Below are 23,457 nucleotides of genomic sequence, written 5' to 3' on the forward strand. Positions count from 1 at the left end.
TGGGTGAAAATTTAAGTTGCTTTTTACTGACATCAAACATTAATGCTGTTTTTTATTTTTTTTATGATCATAATGTTTTTATGGTCATATAAATGTTAGAGAATTTGTCCAGACAACTGTTCCTTAAGAAACGGCTACCTGATCCCCACATAAAATTCAGCCACCCTGTACAGTGAAGCCACGTTTTATATTCTCTGCTAAACTTTATAGACAGCATCTGGAAGAGGCCAAATTTAGGGCACCATGATGACCTAATAACTACAATTGACTACCTCCGCTCTGTATAACATAGAGGAGCCGGTGCATCCATGGAGCTTATCCCTGATACCGTCTCGGCGGACCCTGAAGCACTGCCGTCACCTCCATGTCACATTTATTACATCTGATTTATAATGCACTCATTTATTAAATATCAAATATTAAATTCTAAAGCCTAAAAAATAATGGACACATCTTTAAAGCGTGGGACTGTCCCAGGAAATAAGAAGGTAGATAGTTAAACTATGTTATAGGGCTTATTTATTAAAACGATGTAAATAGCAACTCTGTACTGTATTCCAAAGCAAACCAATCGCATATCGGCTTTCAGCAGTCATCATAATTATTTAAATTATATAGCGCCACTAATTCTGCAGCGCTGTACAGACATTTTTTGTAAGTCATGTGTTTTCAGCTATTTGATTGGTTGCTATGGGTTATAGCACATTTTCCACTTGTATAACTTTTTTTATTAAATAAGCTCTTTCAATAAGTGACGCTATATAAATAAATAAATAATGACTATTTTAAATGGCCGTGCAATGGCTAAAAAAATGTTTCATCTGACACACACACACACACACACACACACACACACACACACACACACACACACACACACACACACACACACACACACACACACACACACACACACACACACACACACACACACAGATATATCTTCATAAAGATGGCAAGTATTGCGTCATGGTTAACAACATTTGAAAATAATTTCCAGGAGTCCTGCTGCTGGGTAGATGCGTTGTTGCATGTGACGTGTCCTTGGCACAGGAAGGTGGACCTGACCAGCGGACATGTTAAGAATACAGCATTTGAATTCTAAGCACTCCCATTCAATACCTCTGTGTGTACTGTGTGCAGAATAATTCAGACCCTTAAGACTGTTCCTGGAAATTAGGGGCAGATGGCAAATGTGTTCTGTAAAAGTAACAATTGGCCCCTTTCATGGTGTCTTTTACAGACTAGTTTTGTAATTTTGTTATATGACAATTGAGCCTGAATCTGGTCTACTGGCTAACATAGTGTTGTGCTCATTCTGCAGGTGGCAATAAAGATTATTGACAAGTCTCAGCTAGATGCTGTAAATTTGGAGAAAATCTACAGAGAAGTTCAAATAATGAAGATGCTGGATCATCCCCACATTATCAAGCTTTACCAGGTAACGTTCTAAAATGAAATAGCACTATTTTAAATTATAGCCAATAATATACTAGTCCTTGTAACTCCTTTATTTCTTTAAATAATATTTCCATCTTTACATAATATATGTAATAAAGCTAAACAAATGTGTATGTGATTTTGTTATATGATTGGCACCGTAGAACTTCTTTTACTAGGACATTCTGTGAAGCCCTGAAACAGCTTTTGATCTTTTCAAACTGCAGTCCTGGTGGGAAAAAGCAGCAGGGGCAGATTTAGGGGTATGTTTACTAAGCAACAGGTTTTAAAAAGTGGAGATGTTGCATGTAGCAACCAATCCGACTCTAGTTATCATTTATTTAGTACATTCTACAAAATGACAGATACAATCTGATTGGTTGCGATAGGCAACATCTCCACTTTTTCAATCCCGCAGTTTAGTAGATATACTCCCTAGACTTTTGTGTGGGGAGGGGGGAGGTTTTGGATAGCCACGCCCCTCCTCCACTCTGGTTGGTCCCGGTTGGCGCCACCCATTTCCCCAATGATTGGACCTCTCCACTGTAATTTAATGGGATGAAGATTGCTGCTGGGGGGGGGCGATTGCCCCGATCACCTCCCTCTAGATTCGCCAATGGCTTGCAGTTGCATCACCTCTCTATATGATAAACTATACCTACAATAATTCATTGCAGCTTTGCAAGCATAATAGTAGCACTGAACCATATCTGTCTCTCCTCTATGACATGATCGCCATGTTTTCTGCAACATGGCTGCATCAGCTAGAGTTTGTAAACCTCAGCGTTTAATATCTGCAGACGAGGCAACACAAAATGGCATTTGAAGTTGGAGGGGCCAGGCTAGACCAGTGGTGACCAACAGGTGGCCTGTAGGCTGCCAGCAGCCCCCAGCCGGCTGCTCTCGATCTGACTTTTTCTCTGCTTTGTTATCCAATCATTGGAGGAGGAGGGAGTACAGTGTATTCTGCATATTCTGTGTTCTCCCTACTTATTCTGTAGGTTTATTCTGCGACTGTCAAGGTAAGTATTCTTAGGCTGTTAGTGAGTGTGAGGCATGTGGGAGGCAGTGAGTTGGGGGGTATGTGGGCAGTGCACAGAGTAGATGCTTGTGGGAAGTATCAGTGGGTTCTGAGTGACATGTTGAGGTTTGATTGGAATGTGGGGAGATCTTAGTAGCATGTAGGGAAGTGTTAGAGTACATGTTGGATCTGAGGGCTTGTGGGGCTGTGAGGGCACGTGGGGGCATTATATGACATGTGGGTACTGAGTGCTTATGGTGGCATTTTGTAGAAAGTGTGGGGGCGAGGTCTGAGGACATATGGTATACTTTTGGAACAAGTGAGTGCCAGGCGGGGGTATTTTGGAATGAGTGAGTGGGAGTGCCACAATTGTTTTGGAGCTGTTTAAACTTAAGTTTTAAAGGATGGAGTGATACGGCCCTTGAAGTATGCCAAGTATGGCTGCATAGGAATGCCTGCTAGCCATAGCAACCAAACTAAACAATGTTACTCCACAGGAGGCCAGTTGTCGCTTCCAACTCTTTCCAACTAAAACTTACAGGTGCCCTGTTGTATATTTGAGACTAATATATTTAAAGGGAACCATTTCTTTTGAAAGTGAAATTATCCTTTAATTTCTTCAAAGACTTAATTTATTTGAATTTGCAACTTTTTTATTGTATTATTATAGTACTAGGGTAGATTTATGTTAAGTCCATTGTTGGGTTTTGCTCACACTGTACACTACAAGCATTACCCTCCGTTCACATGATTGACCTGTGGGCAGGAACACATTGTAGCAAGAAATTAGGACATGTATTTGCTGCAATATAAATATAAATTTAAAGACTACTAAGTCGGAAATACAATTTGACTTGTATAAAAGAGCTATTAACCATTCAAGTATATTTATTTAACAACTCCAGGACATCATCAAAACAGAAGATACATTTGTAAAATCCACTTTTACATATCGTTATTATATGGCATAACATACCCCCGTTGTAGATCAAAACCTTTATATGGTCACAACTCTCTCATAACTTGTATCCTTGTAACTTACAGTGCAGGCATACATTATACCATATACCATTTAATAGTGTCAGTGCAGATAATATTTATACCATCTGGGACGCAGAGGTAACATGAGGACGAGGCCTTAGGTCATGGTGGAATAATGAGTCAGCATATATCATATGAGACAGATCATCCATGCAGTTTAAAAGAGCGTTACGTATTCAAACATGAGAATAAAAAGTAAACGGGAGGCAGTATTGACTGTGACATTACTATGATACACGTCCTGTTCTGTAGCTAGTAATACTTTACAGGTGTTCTATCATCAAATTGTGTATATTTTATATTTATGTGTAACCATAGCTTCAGGAACGTAACAGGGTAGTGGGCAAACGGACGATGGTCTCATGTGGTGATGGCTCCAACGCGGACATCATGTGCCAGGGATGGGCAATATACTGGTGTTTATAGTGATAGCGCTCTATGGTAAAGCGATATAATTATTTTTTTATCAACCCAGTTTTACTGGATTATGCAGAGCCATAGCTGCTTTTTATGTTTTGGTCATTTTGTGTAATGATGCCGATACACTGCTTTTTGTGAGGCGTTGCTGCCTGTAGTGGAGATATGAGACTATGGGGTATATTTACTGAACTGCGGGTTTGAAAAAGTCGAGGTGTTGCCTACAGCAGCCAATCAGATTTTAGTTATCATTTATTTAGTACATTCTACAAAATTAAATTAAATTTAATTTTTTTTAATGTATTCTACAAATTGACAGATAGAATCTGGCTGGTTGCTACAGGCAACATCTCCACTTTTTCAAACCCGCAGTTTAGTAAATATAGCCCTAAAAGGCCTATTTATCATTGAGAGCCCCATTACGGTGCAAAGTCTGATTTTATTTTATTTTTGCTGCTACGGTACTGACAAGAAGTCGACTATTGCCACAGTTTGACAACACAATATTATTAGCGCAGCTGAGCGATACTCCGCTGTCCCAGTGATATTGGCCTGGAGCAGTAAAGGCCAACTTACCACTACACTGGTCCTTGCAGATGTTTACATGCGTGAGACGGCTTCTTGTCAATTTCGCTTAGTTACAATGATAATGGGTGGGAAGCCTTCGCCAACAAAGGCCAATCTTGCCGCCACCACTGTGATCACCAGCAATAGCCCTTTTCATAAATTGGGTGAAGTCAGAATGAGCCATATTGCTGCTGAAACTTCCCATTATAGTTTGGCAATAGGGCCCTTTGCCCATTGTTAAATATGCCCCTATGAATGAAAGCTACATGGAAGAGGGACCTGGAGGAGGGGGGGGGGGGGGGGCGACACCAGGGGGCATGAGGAAGATTTGGGAAAGAGGGAACTTACGGAGGGTATTAAGGTCCTCATGAGGGGTAGAGAAAACTGCAATATAGGAGGAAGTCTGCATGGGGCAGAAGGTTGAGAGAACTCAAGGGGGAGAGTGAACTACAGGGATGGGTAGGGGAATCTGCAGAGGGGCAATGAATTGTAATAAGGGGTGGTGGTGGAAGCTGCAGTTCAGGGGATGGGGGGAAGGGGATTGTAGAACTTTAGGGGAAGGGAGAGATGCAGGCTCGGACTGGCCTTCAGGGCAGCAGGACTATCCACCGGTAGGCCCCGCCACATTTTAGCCACGCCCCCTCCATTGTTAGGGAGGAGCTAAGAAAACAGCTGACTCCCGACTTGCATACAATTCATCTTTTGGACATACACGAGAACAGGAAGGGACAGATGCGTTCCACAGTGGAACGCAGGCCCCCTCTCTCTCTAACAGTAACAAGCACGGACCACGAGAAACATCCTCTGATTTCAGCACACTGGGTACCCGGCCACCATCTCTATATACATCGAAACTGCAAGTAAACAAAGTTAAATTTGAAAGCATCGCAGCAATAACCATGTGATATATGTGGACAGTGATCTGAATATTTATATTGCACTAGCAGAGACTTAAAGAAATACCAATTCCCATCTACTGGACTTGTATGCTATGAACATTATTTTATTGAGATATCAGTGACTGTGTTATATCTGGATCAATGCAGCATTTATACCCACTGCCATTTGCCTCCTAGTAGCTAGACTAGTCCAGGTCTATATACCTAGGTTTGTCTGATTTTTTATGTATGTTCAATTGATGCCATACCATATGTATGTATATAGAAATCAATGCCTCATAATATAAATACTGTGGTTTAATTGGAGTATTTTATTTGTCTATATTAATGTATTTTTATGTATTTTAACCAGGATTCAATAAATTGTGATAAAACTAACATTAAATGTTATCCCACTAATTGAACCGAGCCTCTTGCTCATAGCCTAATACAAGATATAGAAAAATACGAATTGTATTCAAGATAAAAGAATACAAATTTTATTATTAGCATTACACTTGGAATAATACATAAGTCAATGAGCGCTTAACTTTCAGTATATTATTAGTTCGTAGAGAGGGATAACCTGTGTTAATGCTGCTCTTGCAACAGTAGCGGTAGAGCGCAACTCCTCCCCCCCCCATTTTTGCCAAACACTCCCGTTAAACACACTACTACACAGGTGCAGAGAGTCGCGTCTGGGCTCTCTGAACCTGCGCGGTAGTGTGTTTTTCACTTTGAGCAGGGCAGATGAGAGTAGGAGTTCCGGATATCCAACCGCCCAGAGGAGCATGAGCAGGTTAGTAACTAAGTGCGCAGTCAGCCTGTCATTTTAAAAGAGAAGGATGAGCACACTACATTCTTTATATACTACACTATGGTGCTAGCTGTCCTTCGTGGGCTGACCACTCTCCCTTTAGTGTCTGGTCTCGCCTCTATGATGACTGGCCACACCCCCTCTGGTGGGCCCCTAGCGTTGCAGTCCCCCGGTGGGCCCTTCATGCCCCAGTCCGACACTGGAGAGATGTATGGGGGGGAAGGTAAGGGTGGATGAATAAGAACTGCACAGGAAGTGAGGGAAGGGAGAACTGCAGGGGAGAGAAGATGGGGACTCGTATGAATATATAATATTAAATCTGTGTAATATACATACAGCCCTGCATAGCTATAATGAGGTTATAGCTGTTCTTTTATATTGGTTCTAGAAACTTTTACACCAAAATATGTATCAATGTTTTATTATTGCAATAAGTAATGCCATGCATTATAATTGGTTCTAAGTAATCTAAGCCTATAAAGATTATGTCAAATCCCCAACACTATTCACACACTATAACACTATTCTTACTGTTCTGCTTCTTCAGGTTATGGAAACCAAAAACATGCTTTATCTCGTGACTGAATATGCCAAAAATGGAGAGATTTTCGGTAAGTTACCTGACCTGCACAACTCACAAGAAGTTATCAGATCTATGTCTTTAAAACCTATCTGCAAATGAGACACACACTCAAGAGCAGCATAAAAATGTACCATTGTTTATAATTTATGTATGTACCTTGCTTTTGCTGGTGTGGCTGAAATCGATGCCCATGATTAGTTTTAAAAAATGCATTGTCTCTTTTCAAATGACATGTCGGTGTGATTTTCAGGGAATAAAAAATACCTGAATATAAGTAATGAGAAAGGATAGTTCAGAAAAAATATAGTTGCCACTACCACAATATTAGGAGCCAGAAACTTACACTTTATTGAGAGAAGCGAGTTATTCCCAGTATGAAAACTTAGTAACTAACTCTATCTTTTATTCCAAAAAACAATATCTATACCATTTATTTAGTTATTAATATTGGGATTGTCCAGAATCTAGCGCTTATTCTCCATGATTTGTTTGTGAAAGGTGTAGGGATCATCAGTACTTTTGCTAGACAGGTTCAGTGGGCACGTCCGTTCACAGCCTTCTACGTACATGGAATGTGTATACTTACACGTTACTATTTGGATATTTAGCATTTCACACATTTTAATCCAAGGAATTTGTGAGACGTGTCCTGGCTTCCCATTGGCTGACATTGTACTCTGACAGGTGCGGAATGCAGTGTCTTTTAATGCAGTGCATCTGTTATCCTATATATAACCTTCAAATACGTAACCACAGTAACAGGTTTCCCTTCCTCTCTAGGAAACCAAAACATATATCTGACTGTTATACACTAACCAAAGCCAAAATGACTAATTTTGTTAAAATATACATGTTATGCAGACAATAAGATTACATGAATCCTTTGAGGCTAATGGTTTATATTACAGCCTATTGTAGAAGCAACATTTTGCAGTAGTTAGTGACTGTACTAGCAAACCACAGTGACATTAGCGGGAACTTAAAATGCCAATATCTAAGGTAATAGATTTTTTTTTACATTGTGAAGGAGGATCTTAAGTGGAGAGTGACTCACTTGATGTGTATTTTCATATGCATCAGTGTGGTACTAATTGATGATTGAACACTGTATTCACCCCCTGTTTTAAAAGGTGCTAAAATATGAAAGAATTAATTGGTATTTTGTCAGTAAAGAGGGAATCAGAAACCAATTGTCTCCCTGGTATCTTTCATTTCTGTCTTTAAGACACATTAACATTTATTTTTACAACAACGACAGGAAATATCTAATTAATATACTTACATGTTGATGTATTGTTCATCTGTCCTCACAGTATATTATAACATTTTAATTGTTTTAATATCATCAAGCAGTTCCTGAAATTAAAAACAAGGGGCCTGATTCATTAAGGATCTTAACTTAAGAAACTTCTTATTTAAGTCTCCTGGACAAAACCATGTTACATTGCAAGGGGTGCAAATTAGTATTCTGTTTTGCACATAAGTAAAATACTGACTGTTTTTCATGTAGCACACAAATATCAACTTTAAATTTCAGTGTACAAATAAGCTATCAAGTATTTGTGTGCTACATGAAAAAACAGCCAGTGTTTAACTTATGTGCAAAACAGAATACTAATTTGCACCCCTTGCATTGTAACATGATTTTGTCCAGGAGACTTAAATAAGAAACTTCTTAAGTTAAGATCCTTAATGAATCTGGCCCAAGAACTGCATTTGTTAAAGTGCGGATTGTGTGAAATATTGTTTATAAATTAAAAATCCTATTTTTCAACATGCCGATTTGATCAATTTCTATTTGTGCGATTAGGCTCTCACTATATAGTTATTTCAGCCCAAACAGGATACAGAGATACAGCATTAACCTTCAATAAATCACAGATCAGACAATCTTTGCTGACGTGATGATATATTGAGTGTTTAAAAGGAGAATAATGTTTCATAACATACAAGTTGACCTACATCCTCTAGCATTAGCACACATGATGTACAGCACTTCTACAGCATAACAAATTTGCACTCATACATTATCATACGTTCAGGCTGCAGGATAACAATTGCTAAGGGCTCGTTCATACCTATCTGGTTTTTTTTGTCCGTTTGTTTTTTAGCTCTTTTTATACATGTTTTATATGATTATTTTTATTTTTTTTGAAGAATAAATATTATATGTTATTATATATTTTTTAGAATTTTTTTTTTTCTTTTTTCGTTTCTTTGAGAGAGACTCCAGCTATATTGTTTATCACATAGAAATTATAGGTTTTCTGCAGCGCAACCCTTTTTTCTCTTTCTTCGCTTGGTTAAGTGTTGATGGTGGTTACTATGCTATAGACCACGGGTTTGCAGCAGCAGGAAACCGGGCTATTTTGCTCACCTTTCTTATTATTTTTTGTATTATTGCTATATTTATTAATTTTGTTTTCTCATTCTCTTAGTGTGCGCCCCTAGTGGGATTGTCTCTTTTTACACATAAATAAATGCATGAAAAGTGCATGTAAAATAGGAGTAATAAGTCTAAATGGTTCCGTTCCCACCATTGCGTTCTAGAATGTTAACCTGTTGCATCAGAATTTTAGAATGTGGCACAACTCATGTGCTAATACGCACTACCTGTACAGTAGATTGTATTGGTAAAAGCACAATGCATTACTGGCACACGGAAAGTGTGTTAACTCATCACTAGAATGTATGTTAGGGCTCAAATATTTGCTGGTAAAATGGGTAAAAACGTAGGAAAGTATATGTTGCACATAAATACATCTTTTATGTTACCACTTTGTTTTGGGGGTGGGGTGGGGGATTAAATTGTCCGTGAGGTGCCGTCGGGCAGTGCCTCAATCTCTGCTCATTTTCTGCTCGCATCTCTCTGGGACATGAAGGAAAATGAGCGGTTCTTTTAGTAAAAACTCAGACGCGATGTGTCTCCGCGGAGACACAATGCGGCACCTTGTGACCAGTTGAATTCCCGCTTTATATTTTTACCAGCGCGTACTTGGCCTTGCTAGCCTTTCCCAGCAGTGGAACAAATTAGAAAAATGTTCAAAGAAGAGTTGATTTAATGTTAAAATAACTAAAGACAAATAATTATTTCAAAACATGTGAACCGGCCTTTACAGAACTAAGCTTCATTGTGGTTTATTTTTTATTTTTTTCATTTTCACAAGTGTGTCCAAGGGGGGAAAAACATCTTGTGACATTTGCAAATGTATGTGTAGAAGTAACCACATTAAAACAGAGCTTAATATGTGCGGCCCTGTATGCAACACTGTAGTTTAGCATAAGTGACATTATGTTCACTGTTTTAAATCTTTAAAGCTGCCACCTAAGAAAAAATTTCCTCCACCTGCAGGCGGCCATTTTCCCTGTGATCTACCCGTTTTGTGATATAGAATTATTTTATCCACAATACTTAATATAAATTTAGAGTTGATGATCAGTGAAGATGTATCTGTACTTTTGTGTTTCCACGTCTGTAATTTGTGCTGTTCACATCTTAGGAAACGTGGAACTTTAAATCCACGAAAAGAGGCTTAGTTTACATCTGCACTGACTTACTGCACCATAACGTCTCTGATCCACCACTCACGGAGCAGCTCTAAATGTGGATGCACATTATGAGCACCAATACGTATCTTTACATAACCCAAATGTACCCATGTGCAGCGCTTAAAAGGAAAAAAAATGTTCCTAAACGTTACATACATTTTACATAACTAGCAGCAGCATTATCTTTAGGTAAATGGCACATTCAGTGGTACATGTACTGGCAGGTAGGAGGTCTCTCAGGCCTATCACTAGGGACACGGGATTTGAGTAGCCTGATTTAGAGGCTAGGTTATATGTAATCATACTTGCAAACTTCATGAACCTCCCCTCCGGGAGGTTAAGTGGAGGGTCCAGGGGGGCCCGTTATTTGGTGACGAAATGCAAAAATATATGTGGAGAAGTTGATATTTTGGGATGTTTGCAAGTGGCATGAAAGCGTTTTTTAATGTAACTACTTTTACCATGTTCTCATATATCTCCAGCAGATGACACAGTGTGGCTGTGTATCCATTAGCTGCTTCTTATATTTATGGGAGTTTTCCTGCCTGGCCCCTACTTAGCTACTACCAAAGCCACCAAAGTGCAGTGGTTTGGCACTAGTCTACTGGTGGATCCATTACTCAGTCTGGACCTCACTGCATTGATATGAGTATAGCAGTTAGGCAGTGGGTCAGTTAGGCAGTAGCACACTGGTAGATCCCTTACTCAGTCTGGACCTCACTGCAGTGATATGAGTAGAGCAGTTAGGTAGTAGCCTACTGGTGAATCCCTTACTCAGTCTGGACCTCACTGCAGTGATCTGAGTGGAGCAGTTAGGCACTAGTCTACTGGTGAATCCCTTACTCAGTCTGGACCTCACTGCATTGATCTGAGTGGAGCAGTTAGGCACTAGTCTACTGGTGGATCCATTACTCAGTCTGGATCTCAATGCAGTGATATGAGTGAAGCAGTTAGGTAGCAACACACTGGTGGATCCCTTACTCAGTCTGTACTTCAGTGCAGTGATCAGAGTGGGCCAGTTAGGCAGTAGCACATGGGTAGATCACTTACATAGCCTGGATCTCACTTTAGCAATGTGAGTGGAGGGGATTTGGGAGAAAGGCCTGCTCTCTCTTTAATACAGTCAACCTGGTGGTGATGTATAGAATAGGATAAAATACTGCTACCACTGGTCAGAAAGCAAAAGCTATCTCTATCATCATCATCATTTATTTATATAGCGCCAATATATTCCGTATCATCTCAGATTTTAAAGGCATTTCTCAGTTACATTTAAATTGTTTCCTCCTCCTTCTCAATTTATAATCCCCTATTGTCATTTATATTATCGTGTGCCCTGCATGCCTACATATTAACATATCTGATGGGCCTGTAAACCTGTGTTGTAATGCAGCTCTCCTGCCTCTCTAATACTCTGTAATGTGCTTTATTTCATATTTCTTTTAAATAAGATATGTGGGATAGATAGATAGATAGATAGATACTGTAATATAGTATTGAGAATAGAGGAAGCATTAACCTTCTAACCTACATGAAAAACTGTAAACTGAGAATTTTATGACACGTGACTGTGTGTTTCATGGTTTTTGTCTCCAGTAAGTGTATAATTTACTGATATCCTTTAAATAGTCATATTTATTTATAGTTATGTGAAAACTAAAGAAGTAGAAGAAAGTATTTTTGTTAAAGTGCAGTCGGATTGGCAGTTTGGTAGTTATCTGCATGTCTGTTGTAACCGTTAGTATTCACCTTGCCAAAGGGTTGATATATATCACTGTCACCTCTGCAAACTGAATGCAGACGTACTACCTGCTTTTGCATATAGCACACAAATAATGGTCAGCTTTATTTTTACACTGATTTAGAGTTGTGCTAGGGCGAGATCTCTTGGCATTAAGATCAGCAGTGAACAAACATTACTTATCAACTCTCCCATCGATCAGGATGGTGGGACAGAGTCCTGAAATTGGGACTGCCTCACCTAAATCGGAATGGTCGGGAGGTATGCCATGGTGCAGGGGTTAAGGGGACCTTATTTGGTATAAACCACACACATACCACATACTTGCCAACTTTTCCTCGTTGGCCTCAGGGAGATCCCGGGGAGGTTGGTGTGCGGGGATGGATGAATCGCATAATTTTGACACAATATTTGTGTCATTAAGCCCCCCCAACTTACCTATTGCGGGGGCGAGAACTGGGAGGTTGCCCTGCTGTCCCGGGAGCCCGGTAGGTCTCCCAGAAATGCGAAGTAGGCAACTATGCTTTAAAGCAGGCTGTCCAACCTGCGGCCCTCCAGGTGTTGTGAAACTACAAGCCCCAGCATGCATTGCTGGTAGATAACCAGTTGATAGCTGGAAGGGCATGCTGGGACTTGTAGTTTCACAAACATCTGGAGGGCCCCAGGTTGGACAGGCCTGCTTTAAAGAAAAGCAGCTAATGAATCTCTAGAGACTGAAGTGTCTTTTACATTTCTGTCTCCATTACTGAAGTCATGTCTTACCTGTCAGTCTTTGATTAAATCTTGGTCTTCATGAAAATGGCCACCTCCATAGGCATCAATACATGGACATGGGACACAATTTCAGAACTGTGTCATCATGCCACAGATGGCGAAGCCAACCACATCTTTTACTGGATCAGCATCAGGGAGAATGCCAGTCTCTTCAGGGAGTGAGGGAGATCACCCCTATTTCAGGGAGTCTCCCTGACATTCAGGGAGAGTTGGCAAGTATGACATACCATCTATATAACTGCTTTTGCAGAGTAAATTAAGTGTGCAATAGTGTTCGAAATATGGCAAATTCCAAGATATTGCTTGGAAAAGCCACAAAAATATTCTACATTTTTTCATGATAAATGTAATCACTGGGGGTGCTGCTCCACTGGAGTTTATAAGTGGTATTCAGCTTTTCCTCCACTAAATCAATATAAAAGTGCACACTTTAATAATTAGTTGCAAAAATGAAGTAAAGAGGTTCTCAGCATTACATGACTTGTAGCATTATTTTTTGCTAAATAATCACAGAAAATTAGCAGAAGTGAAAATAGAAACAGTTTGTGTATACAATTTTATTTTCCTGATTGACTATGTTCTCTGTTGTGGTTTGTTTTTTGTTGTTGTTTTTAGGCGCCTGGATGTCTAAAAGCCCATTTTCCCTGCCTCATCCATTTATTGTTAACACCAAAATGTTTATATACAACTTAACGCTGTGACCTAGTTTATTTCATCATTAAGGTAAATTGCCCCGGGGTAAGCAGCCTGTATCTGTATCTGTCCAAGTGTTGTCCGCTGCATAGCAGAACAACAACCAGACAGCCACTGGTTGCTTGGTAAGTAGCAGGTTGCGCAAGGGGCTGTATAGATTGAGTTCTCTATGGGTATGTATGACATGAACTTGACAACTGAGTGACAGAGCATGCTGCAAATTGTAGGATTTATTTGACTCATTTCAGACAGATATCACAGTTTGGTAAATACTGGCAACTTCCATTATGTGCATTTAGTGTATGATTTACTGTTGATTTCGGGACTTTTCCTTCAGCTCACAGAATGCGTCCAAAGATAATCACTAAAAAAGAAGCCTCCAGTTTATTGAGCTTACTGTGGTTCAAATACTTGTTTTGTATGCTGGGATATGTGACAACATAATGTTTGCAATTCACCCTGTGTTTACATTGCCTTAGTGTCAACTAAAGCTGGGTACACAGCTATGCAATTATCATAGAAACATAGAATTTGATGATAGATGAGAACCACTTGGCCCATCTAGTCTGGCCATTGTTTAACATATGGTAACCTCAAACCCTATTTGCAGCTTCGTTCTTTGTAAGCATATCCTCGTCTATCCCAAGCATGTTTAAATTGCTCTACTGTATTAGCCTCTACCACTTCTGATGGGAGGCTATTCCACTAATCCACTACCCTTTCTGTGAAGTAATTTTCCCTCCATTTCCTCGTGTTCTATCACTTCTCTTCCTTTGAAGAATGTTTCCCTCCTGTACCTTGCTAAAACCCTTGGTATATTTGAAAGTTTCTATCATGTTCCCCTCTTTCCCTTCTCTGCTCCAAACTATACATATTAAGATCTTTGAGTTTTTCCTGTAAGTTTTGTACTGTAGGCCATGCACCATTTTAGTTGCCCTTCTTTGTACACTCTCTAATGTATTTATATCCTTCTGGAGATATGGCCTCCAGAATTGAGATATGGCCTCCAGAACTGAGATATGGCCTCCAGAACTGAGATATGGCCTCCAGAACTGAGATATGGCCTCCAGAACTCCTCCTCACAAGTTTCCATTTTAGTGTCGTCACTTTCCCTTCAATACCATTTGCAGTATCACCAATAAAGAAATTAAAAAGCACTGGTTCAAGTATGGGTCTCTGAGGTACTCCACTGGTAAGAATACATTCCATTTAGTACAACTCTCTGTTTTCTATCCTGATCTTAACCAAGATCTTATCTATTCAACCATCTTTGAATCCAATCCCAAGCTTTTGAGTTTATTTAACAATCTGTGATGCGTCAAAATCCATACTAAAATCCAGATAAACAACATCTACCCCCCTTTCTCCCCGATTTAATACTTTAGTCACCCAGTCAAAATAGTCAATAAGATTTGTTTGACACTATCTCCCCCCAGTAAATCCATGCTGGTTGGGATCCTGTATATTGCTGGATTTGAGATATTCTACAACTCTTTCTTTTAAGAGTGTTTCTATCACTTTCCCTACTACTGATGTAATCCTACAGTTCACAGGATTCACAACCATTTGGTCAGATGTTGAGAGTGTGTACGCTTCCATGACCATGTTTTATCATACCAAGACACATCGCAATGTTTGATTTAGTTTTCTAAACGTCCTAAAAATCACAATCGATGATGGAATGTCTGTCCAACACTTCTGTCCATAGTCCATCTGTATATCTGTAGATTGTGACTGATTCACCATCTTTTCAGCAGATGGTTATGAGAGATGAAGGTCACAGATCTGAAGGTAAATGGTGTAAGTGTGTACGCATGAATCGGCATGATCATCGGGACTTTCAATTGTTGGCGAAAAATCGTTACAGAATTTGCATCTGAAGTAAGATTGCATAGGTGTGCACCCAGCTTTATTTACATTCTAGCTCTGTGAACTCTACCCTAATATATAATGTGTGACACTTTAAAATTAGCCTTTAGTAATCCCTTTAGACAGTAGGGAATTATAATTAGTTTTAAAATAATAACATAGTTGCCTACTCTCCTTGAATGTCCGGGAGACTCCCGAATTTTTGTGAGTTCTCCCGGACTCCCGAGAGAGCAGCCAAAAATCCCAGATCCAGCTGTCTCTGTTGTTGAAGATGGGTGGGGGCGGGGTTAAACGTGGCATTGTGGCCCCGCCCCCTGCTGCGATTGGCTGAAATTGCATAGTATTGACAGGGGCGGAGCCTAACCGCACACCACACGTGGCCACGCCCCTTCGACGGACCCCCTCCTGGACAGCTGTCTTCAAAAGTAGGTAAGTATGCATAATAATAAGTGGTACTAAAGGTATTCTCAGCAAAACCCAGTGATGGTGAATATTTTGTACTGAATTATGGGATGGTGACTATAACAAATATTTGGTGCGATCACTAAAAATTATAACTGCAGAATTAAGTTGTGGCCTTATGTTCAAACTTCAATGGAAAGTTTTTAATCGTCTTGGTGATTTCCCAAGAAATGCTGTTACATCAGGCCTAGAAGAAAAATATATTTTCCATGTCCAGGAGCCCCCTGAACATACTTCTGTTTGTTTTCTATCATGATTATCTGAGAGATCCAGGAAGTTCTAGTGACGTTGCTCCCTACCTGACTAATTCATTCTGGCTTAATTGTTTTAACATTTGCTTCCTGTTCTTCTGAGCCTGGAAACAGGGATTTTCTTCAGCGTCTGACCTTAAATGATCAGTGCTTCTTCCTTACACCGACAATTTCCTACCACTACAAAAAGACCTTCTGTTTATGAAGTTTTAATAGGAGGACATTCAGGAGACTGCAAGTGATAATTGCAGGTCTGTCTCCACATGGCTTTTCCCTTTGATAGAACAGTACACCGTTTCTTTCTTATTCTTTTTTTTTTTTTTTTGTGCTTCCAGATTATAAAATCCATGAAATATAAATATTGCATTCAAGGCTTCTGCACACACATTAGTTACTGTTGCTGACGAAATTGTTAACACTGCTGAATTGTTGCTTTTATTTACATACCAGTCACATGAAGGCTGACTCAGTGTACAGTGTCTGACATCTGAAGATTAATCTCTTTAGAAAGTAGGGATGTATAATTCATTTTAAAAGTACTGTATGTGGTTTGAGTTTGCGGTAACAAAGGACTATCATAATCGCAGCAAAAAACCAATGATGGTGACTCTGCAGAAATGAATTGTGGGGTAGTTGCTATAGAAACTGCTTACGGCAAGTCACTAAAAGTTATAGCAGCAGAATTTAAAGCTAGGTGTTTACACAATGAGGATTATTTAGGAACAGCAAACAAATACTGATGCAGAATGCAAAAATGGTTTCTCCTTCTCTGTGATGTCATACACCAACATTTGCGACAATGCACCTGGTTTTATGAACACAGGTGAGTGTGAAGGTGATTTTTGGTTGCGGCGGAGAACATTTTTGCATTGTATGAGGAACTGACCTCCACCATGCAGGGGTGGGTATATCTGTGCTTTCCATAACGAAGAAATATTCACAATGATGTGCTGTATTCTGCATATGGACTGAAAATTGGGTGTGGTGGAGGTTGTACTTGTATGAAGGCATCCACAAGTATACTGAGCTTTATATATTTTAGTTGCTCCATGTCTTCTACCAGCTCAGAGGTGGCACTAATCCTCAAACCTCTCCCCCGGTAGATCCCAGGGGGAAGGTCATGTGACGGGAGTAGGAGGGGACATGATGATGATCATCATCATCATCATTTATTTATATAGCGCCAACATATTCCGTAGCGCTTTACAATTGGGGACAAACATAATAAACTAATAAACAAACTGGGTAAAACAGACAAAAAGGTGAGAAGGCCCTGCTGGCAAGCTTACAATCTATGGGACAATGGGAGATTGACACATGAGGTTAAGTCTACATTTTGCATTTTGGCCCAGCCAGACTGCAAAGGTAAAAGTGACTCATAAGCTAAATGAACCCGTCACACAACAATGTTGGTCAGGGAGCAGCCATCCCGCGTGAAACTGTGTAACAGGCTAAAGGTAGCGAGGTTAAGAGGGTGGCTGAGGAATATTATAAGCTTGTCTGAAGAGGTAGGTTTTCAGAGAACACTTGAAAGTTTGTAGACCAGAGGAGAGTCTTACTGTGCGAGGGAGAGAATTTCATAGAGTGGGTGCAGCCCGAAAAAAGTCCTGTAACCGGGAATGGGAGGATGTAATGAGGGTGGATGAGAGACGCAGATCTTGTGTAGAACGGAGTTGCCGAGTTGGGAGATATTTTGAGACAAGAGAGGAGATGTATGTTGGTGCAGTTTTGTTGATGGCCTTGTAGGTTAGTAAAAGTATTTTATATTGGATTCGGTAGAAGACAGGCAGCCAGTGTAGAGACATACAGAGTGATTCAACAGAGGAAGAACGATTTGCAAGGAAAATCAGTCTTGCCGCAGCGTGCAAAATAGATTGTAGAGGTTTGAGTCTGTTTTTGGGAAGACCAGTAAGGAGGGAATTGCAATAGTCAATGCGGGAGATGATGAGTGCATGAATTAAGGTTTTTGCAGTCTTGCGTGAGATACGTGCGAATTCTGGAAATGTTCTTTAGATGTATGTAACATGATTTAGATATAGAGTCAATGTGGGGAACAAAGGATAGGTGTGAGTCAAGGATTACACCTAGGCAGCGAGCTTGTGGGGTGGGATTTATGGGCATGTTATCAACAGAGATAGAAATGTCAGGTATGCTCTTGTTGGACTGTGGGAATATTATTAACTCTGTTTTAGAAAGATTAAGTTTGAGTTGGCGAGAGGACATCCAAGATGAAATGGCAGAAAGACAGTCAGTTACACGGGACAACACAGATGTCGAGAGATCAGGAGAGGATAGATAGATTTGGGTATCATCCGCATAGAGATGATACTGAAAGCCAAAGGAACTTATTAGATTTCCAAGAGAAGCGGTATAGATAGAGAACAGCAGAGGACCTAGCACCGATCCTTGTGGTACTCCAACTGATAGGGGAAGCGGAGCAGAGTTGGCCCCAGAGAAACTAACAGTGAAAGAGCGATTAGAGAGGTAGGATGAGAACCAGACATGATGATGCCATTGCATCACCGTGGCCCCGCCTCCTGTCAGGGAATGCCAAATTTCACGGCATTAATCTAACCTCAGCTGCTGGCACGAAAAGTGGCCAACTTGTGCTCAGTGCAGGTGAAATTTAATCAGAAAATGCATTTCAAAAATCAGCACAAAATTGAGACATTTAAAAAAACAACCTTATTTAGTCTGTCCGGAGTTATTTAAAACATAAACTTTATTCAAACAAATAGTATTTTAGGAGTTAAGGAAAAGAAAGGAAAGTTCAAATAAAATATGTGGGTGTCAGGGCTGAGGCAAGTTTAGAACCTCATCTGAGACAGCCACGTCCTCTGGGTAGCAAAGGTAAGGTTCTTGCCCACTGGTCTCCAACATAGTTAACAGTAGATTATTTGCTTGTGGAGAAATATTTCCCTTATACAACAAATGGGATAAAACAAAAGTCAATGAACAGCAACAAATATAAATATAGTAACAAACATAAGAGCACTGTAGGTTAAATTCTAGAGTTAAGAACACGACTGCCGGGCAGTTGAGACTGGGAGCTCTTACCTCTCTGTATGTATGTACTACCCAGTATTTTATTACGGCTTGTTCCCAATTGTAAAGGGCTAATGAGTTTGCTGGCGCTATATAAATAAATGTTGATGATGATGATGAGGTAGTAAAGGTTTCTAGATTAACTCTTAGCATGTTAAGCTTTGAGTTGTCTCACTGCCAATTCCAATACTGTTTTAGCTATTTTCATAACTATTTCCATATACTGTAGGTCATAAAGCATACATATTATGCAGCGCACAACAAATACATTACTTTTGATAGATAAACCTGCATTGTCAGCCACTAAAAACTAGTATTGTCCATGAGTAATTACTAACTAAGTAAGTCCGCTGAATTCCAACACAGAACTATAGATATTCCAATAAACAGGTGTTTGAAGGATAAAAAGTTGTACCAATAAGACAAACGCTAATTGCTTTTTAAGTGTGGCTAGATTTGTTGAAGGCAATCTAATTGCCATTTAAATGGCAATTGCCACAAATTGCAAGTTTAACTCCGTAGAGTAAATACGGGCACTGAGGTTTTGTTGCTTTGTTTGAATTACTGAGTAATGCGCTGGCTGTGTGGCAGAAAAACATCTGGAACAGGCATTCATCCGTACTTACAGCTGCCACAAAATGCCAAATTTGACGTCTAAATCTCCCTTCTTCATTTCCCTTTGTAAAAGCACAAGGCCTGAGGACTGTGGTGAGTATTGTGAAATCTAGCCGCAGAGACGACCTTAAATTGCTGTGGCAATGCAAATCTAAACTCTGTGGGGCAAAACTAAATGTGCCTAAAAAAAAAAAAAAACCTCCTTAAAACAGATTTGCTGTTCGGCTGGATCAGATAAAGGACGGAGTTAAATGGAACATTCCTTCTCTAGACTATTTACATTGCATGCATAAGTGTGCTTCCAATGTTCTTTCAGGCTGACAAAGAACAGATATATCATGATATCACTACCTTTCCCACGTGTGCACTACATCAACAGCTGTCAAAGTTACCAAACCATTTCCTTTTCTTTCTAAGTAGTTCCTGTAAGTTCCTGCAAACTACCTCTTTTCTGCCTTAAGCTGCTTTTATCTGTTTACCTTATATTGTAACACTGGATCCTGTATATAGTACAACGTGTAGGAGGATCCACTCCTGGAACATATCTGATATTTCTGTCATAGCTTTGTAACAAGTTATAGGGTTTGTGTTAGAACAAATTAGTATTTTAAAGTTGCAATTCTGTTATCCCACTGACCTGTGATTCCAAGTGGAAATTTAGAAGCAGCGGTATGGAAAAATAAATTAATGGAATGTTATAGTTTTACAATGAAAGCAATAGGAAAAGTGGCGGTATGGTATACCACCGTATACCAGTCCACTTCAACCCCTGGCTTAGAGTTAATAGACTCTAATAATAAGCAGTGTAAAGCCCTATCACTAGGGAAACCAAGTGTACATGTATCGCCACATTGCAGACCTCGAAACGGGTGATGTTTCTGTGAAACTGAGTGTATTTTCATCTCAATGTGGGTGGATCAGGGGTGGGATTTAGTTTATTCTGATTTGGCATGTTTGAATGTTGGGAGGTATGATTTTATTGGCTCTGACGCATTTCACCGCAGATGACTTTTATATTCATCTCAATGGGAGCACATTGTAAGTGTTATGCAGGACCGTAACTAGGGCTGTGCGATAGGGGCCACTACCCAGGGCGCAATGCTGAAGGGGGGCGCAGTTTAGGAATATTTTAGGTTCATTTGGTTAAAATTGAGGGCTAGGGGGGGCGGCATTTGACATTCTCACCCCAGGCGCTAGAATTCTAAGTTACATCTCAATACACTGTAATGAGATGCAGTTAATAACATACTTGCCTACTCTCCCGGAATTCCTGGGAGGTTCCCAAATGGACTTTTTATAGTGGGGGCGGGGCTATGGTGTGGTGACGTGACAATGTCACCATGCCCCCTCCTACCCCATGTCACATGACTTCTCCCCCCTTCCCGGATCTCCAAGGGGAGAAATGTTAAAAGTTGGCATGTATGGTTAATAAGGGTTTACATATCTGTTTTTTCCCATTTTGTCACCGACATGATTAAAAAACTTGTAAATCATGTAAACATATATAGCATGCATATTTAATACATCCATGAATACAATACGGTTTATAGGCAATGAAGTTGTGACAACACCCTCAGAGGGCTGCCTAGCAAAGCGCAAGGCTGCCATTGGCTATCTCCCTTCCCCCAATGTTCCCACCCGCAGAACAAACATGTCCCCCGGGTGGGCCAGCTGGACAGAGCGCTAAATTCAGAACTGTCTCGCTGAAATCGGGACACTTGAGAGGTATGCAGATATATTGTCATTGTTTCAGGGGAAGTTCCTAATGTAAAGAGAAAGTAGCTTCTTTTTATTATCCATAAATAAACGTGTTTCACATAAAAGAAATAGCTGTTCCTGGAACATCTTGCACTTGTTGTGTTTTCGTTTTTGGACATTGTGTAATTGTAGTTATTAATTACTCCATGTTCTGGATTTAAGTTGCAGTGTTGACATACAATACACATACTTGTCCAACCATTCTTTAAAGCTGTCTGCACTTCTACATAATACGGGACATCACTGCAACTGCTCTCTGCCGCCTCGTGAAGTATTTCAGGCATCAGCATAGTTTTGGTCAGTTGAACTAAGTGCAGTGCTTGCAAAATAGGGTCAGGTAACTACTGGACATCACCGCTTGCAGTTACTTATCCATCAAACTAACTAGTAAGTCACAGTTTTCTGCCAGATGCAATGATTAAGCCTAAAATGGAAACGGTTGCTAGCAAAAAAAATTATATGTAAAAGTTTAAGTAGTTCATCATAAGAAAATAAATTGCAGGTTGAGCTGTGTTCATGGAGGATTTTATTTTTTCTCCTTTACACACCGAACTTCTTGTTTTAAACCTATTGTAGGTGCAGATCTAGATTGGAGTACAATATCTTGCTTTTATCTGCATGTTAAATATATACAACAATGTGAAACATCTCAAATTCATTCATGAAAGAGAACATTTTACATATATCTCATACTTGCCACTCTCCCTGAATGTCAGGGAGACTCCCTGAAATAGGGGTGATCTCCCTCACTCCCTGAAGAGTCTGGCATTCTCCCTGATGCTGAGCCAGTATAAGACGTGCTTGGCTTCGCCATCTGTGGCATGATGACACAGTTTAGAAATTGTGTCCTATGTCCATGTATTGATGCCTATGCAGGTGGCCATTTACATGGAGACCAAGACTGACAGGTAAGACAACATGACTTCAGTAATGGAGACAGAAATGTAAAAGGCACTTCAGTCTCTAGAGATTCATTAGCTGCTTTTCTTTAAGCATAGTTGCCTACTCTCCAGGAATATCCGGGAGACTCCCGCATTTCTAGGAGACCTCACAGTCTCTCAGGAGAGCAGGGCAAACTCCCGATTCTCGCCCCCGCAATAGATAAGTGGCAGGGGACAGGGCTTAATGATGCAAATATCGCAACATCTTAGCCCTGCCCCTGCTGTAATTGCCCAAAATTGTGGCAACCGTTTAGGGGGTGGGGCCAAAATTATGCAATTTGTCAAGACCCGCCCCCACATGCCCACCTCCCCCGAGATCTCCCTGAAGCCTACGAGGAAAAGTTGGCAAGAAAACTGCCCAGGAGCAATCCTAATGCAACCTGTGGCCTGAAATGGAATCTGACTTTTTTTTCCCAGTTATTAGGAGACATGCTGTTGATATAGTTAGATCTAGATGCTCAATGTTGGCTTAACCAATATGCAGCTGATCAATGCCCTAGGAATAGTGACATCACTAAAGCATGTGACAGGAAGTGTTTTGCACATCAATGAGGTCACTAGTTGCTAGTAAATTGGCTTAATGTTAGGACAGCCCACTAAATGTCTGGCTTCGCCATGAAAAGGCTACAGGTATACTTTAAATAATTTACTTTTAATAGCTGTTGAAGTGAAATTCATGTAACTTGTTGCATTGATTCAGAATAGATTGTATGTGTTTGATTGAAGGCTTTTGGTGTATTGTGTGCCACAATGAATGTTATGGGAGTTTAAGCATCAGGGCCTGTTGCTTGGTGGTCAATTGTTCTTGGACATTTTCAGTGTTCCTATCTGAGGTGACGCACAAGCATTGGCAGGAATAATACCCGTGTGTGTTAAAATATAACCTGATCTGGTAGGAAGGAGCCTGTTGTTTTGTAAATGGACAGTCCCTCCTAGAATAGATCTGAGTTCTATGCAGTGGCATGTGTAAACATCTGAGGACTGGAAGGGCTCCA

The 23,457-nt window shown here is 40.1% G+C and overlaps 1 protein-coding gene across 1 annotated transcript in view; it reads left to right on the forward strand.

Moving 5' to 3' along the window:
* Window positions 1-23,457, forward strand: part of SIK2 (salt inducible kinase 2) — a 151,035-nt gene that overhangs the window by 51,191 nt on the left and 76,387 nt on the right. Inside the window, exons 3-4 of the mRNA XM_075190861.1 lie at window positions 1,325-1,441; window positions 6,729-6,792. Coding sequence (XP_075046962.1) covers window positions 1,325-1,441; window positions 6,729-6,792 — 181 coding nt within the window. The remainder of the gene's footprint in view (window positions 1-1,324; window positions 1,442-6,728; window positions 6,793-23,457) is intronic.

The sequence above is a fragment of the Mixophyes fleayi genome, chromosome 11, assembly GCF_038048845.1.
Source record: "Mixophyes fleayi isolate aMixFle1 chromosome 11, aMixFle1.hap1, whole genome shotgun sequence".
In the NCBI taxonomy this organism is placed as follows: Eukaryota; Metazoa; Chordata; class Amphibia; order Anura; family Limnodynastidae; genus Mixophyes; species Mixophyes fleayi.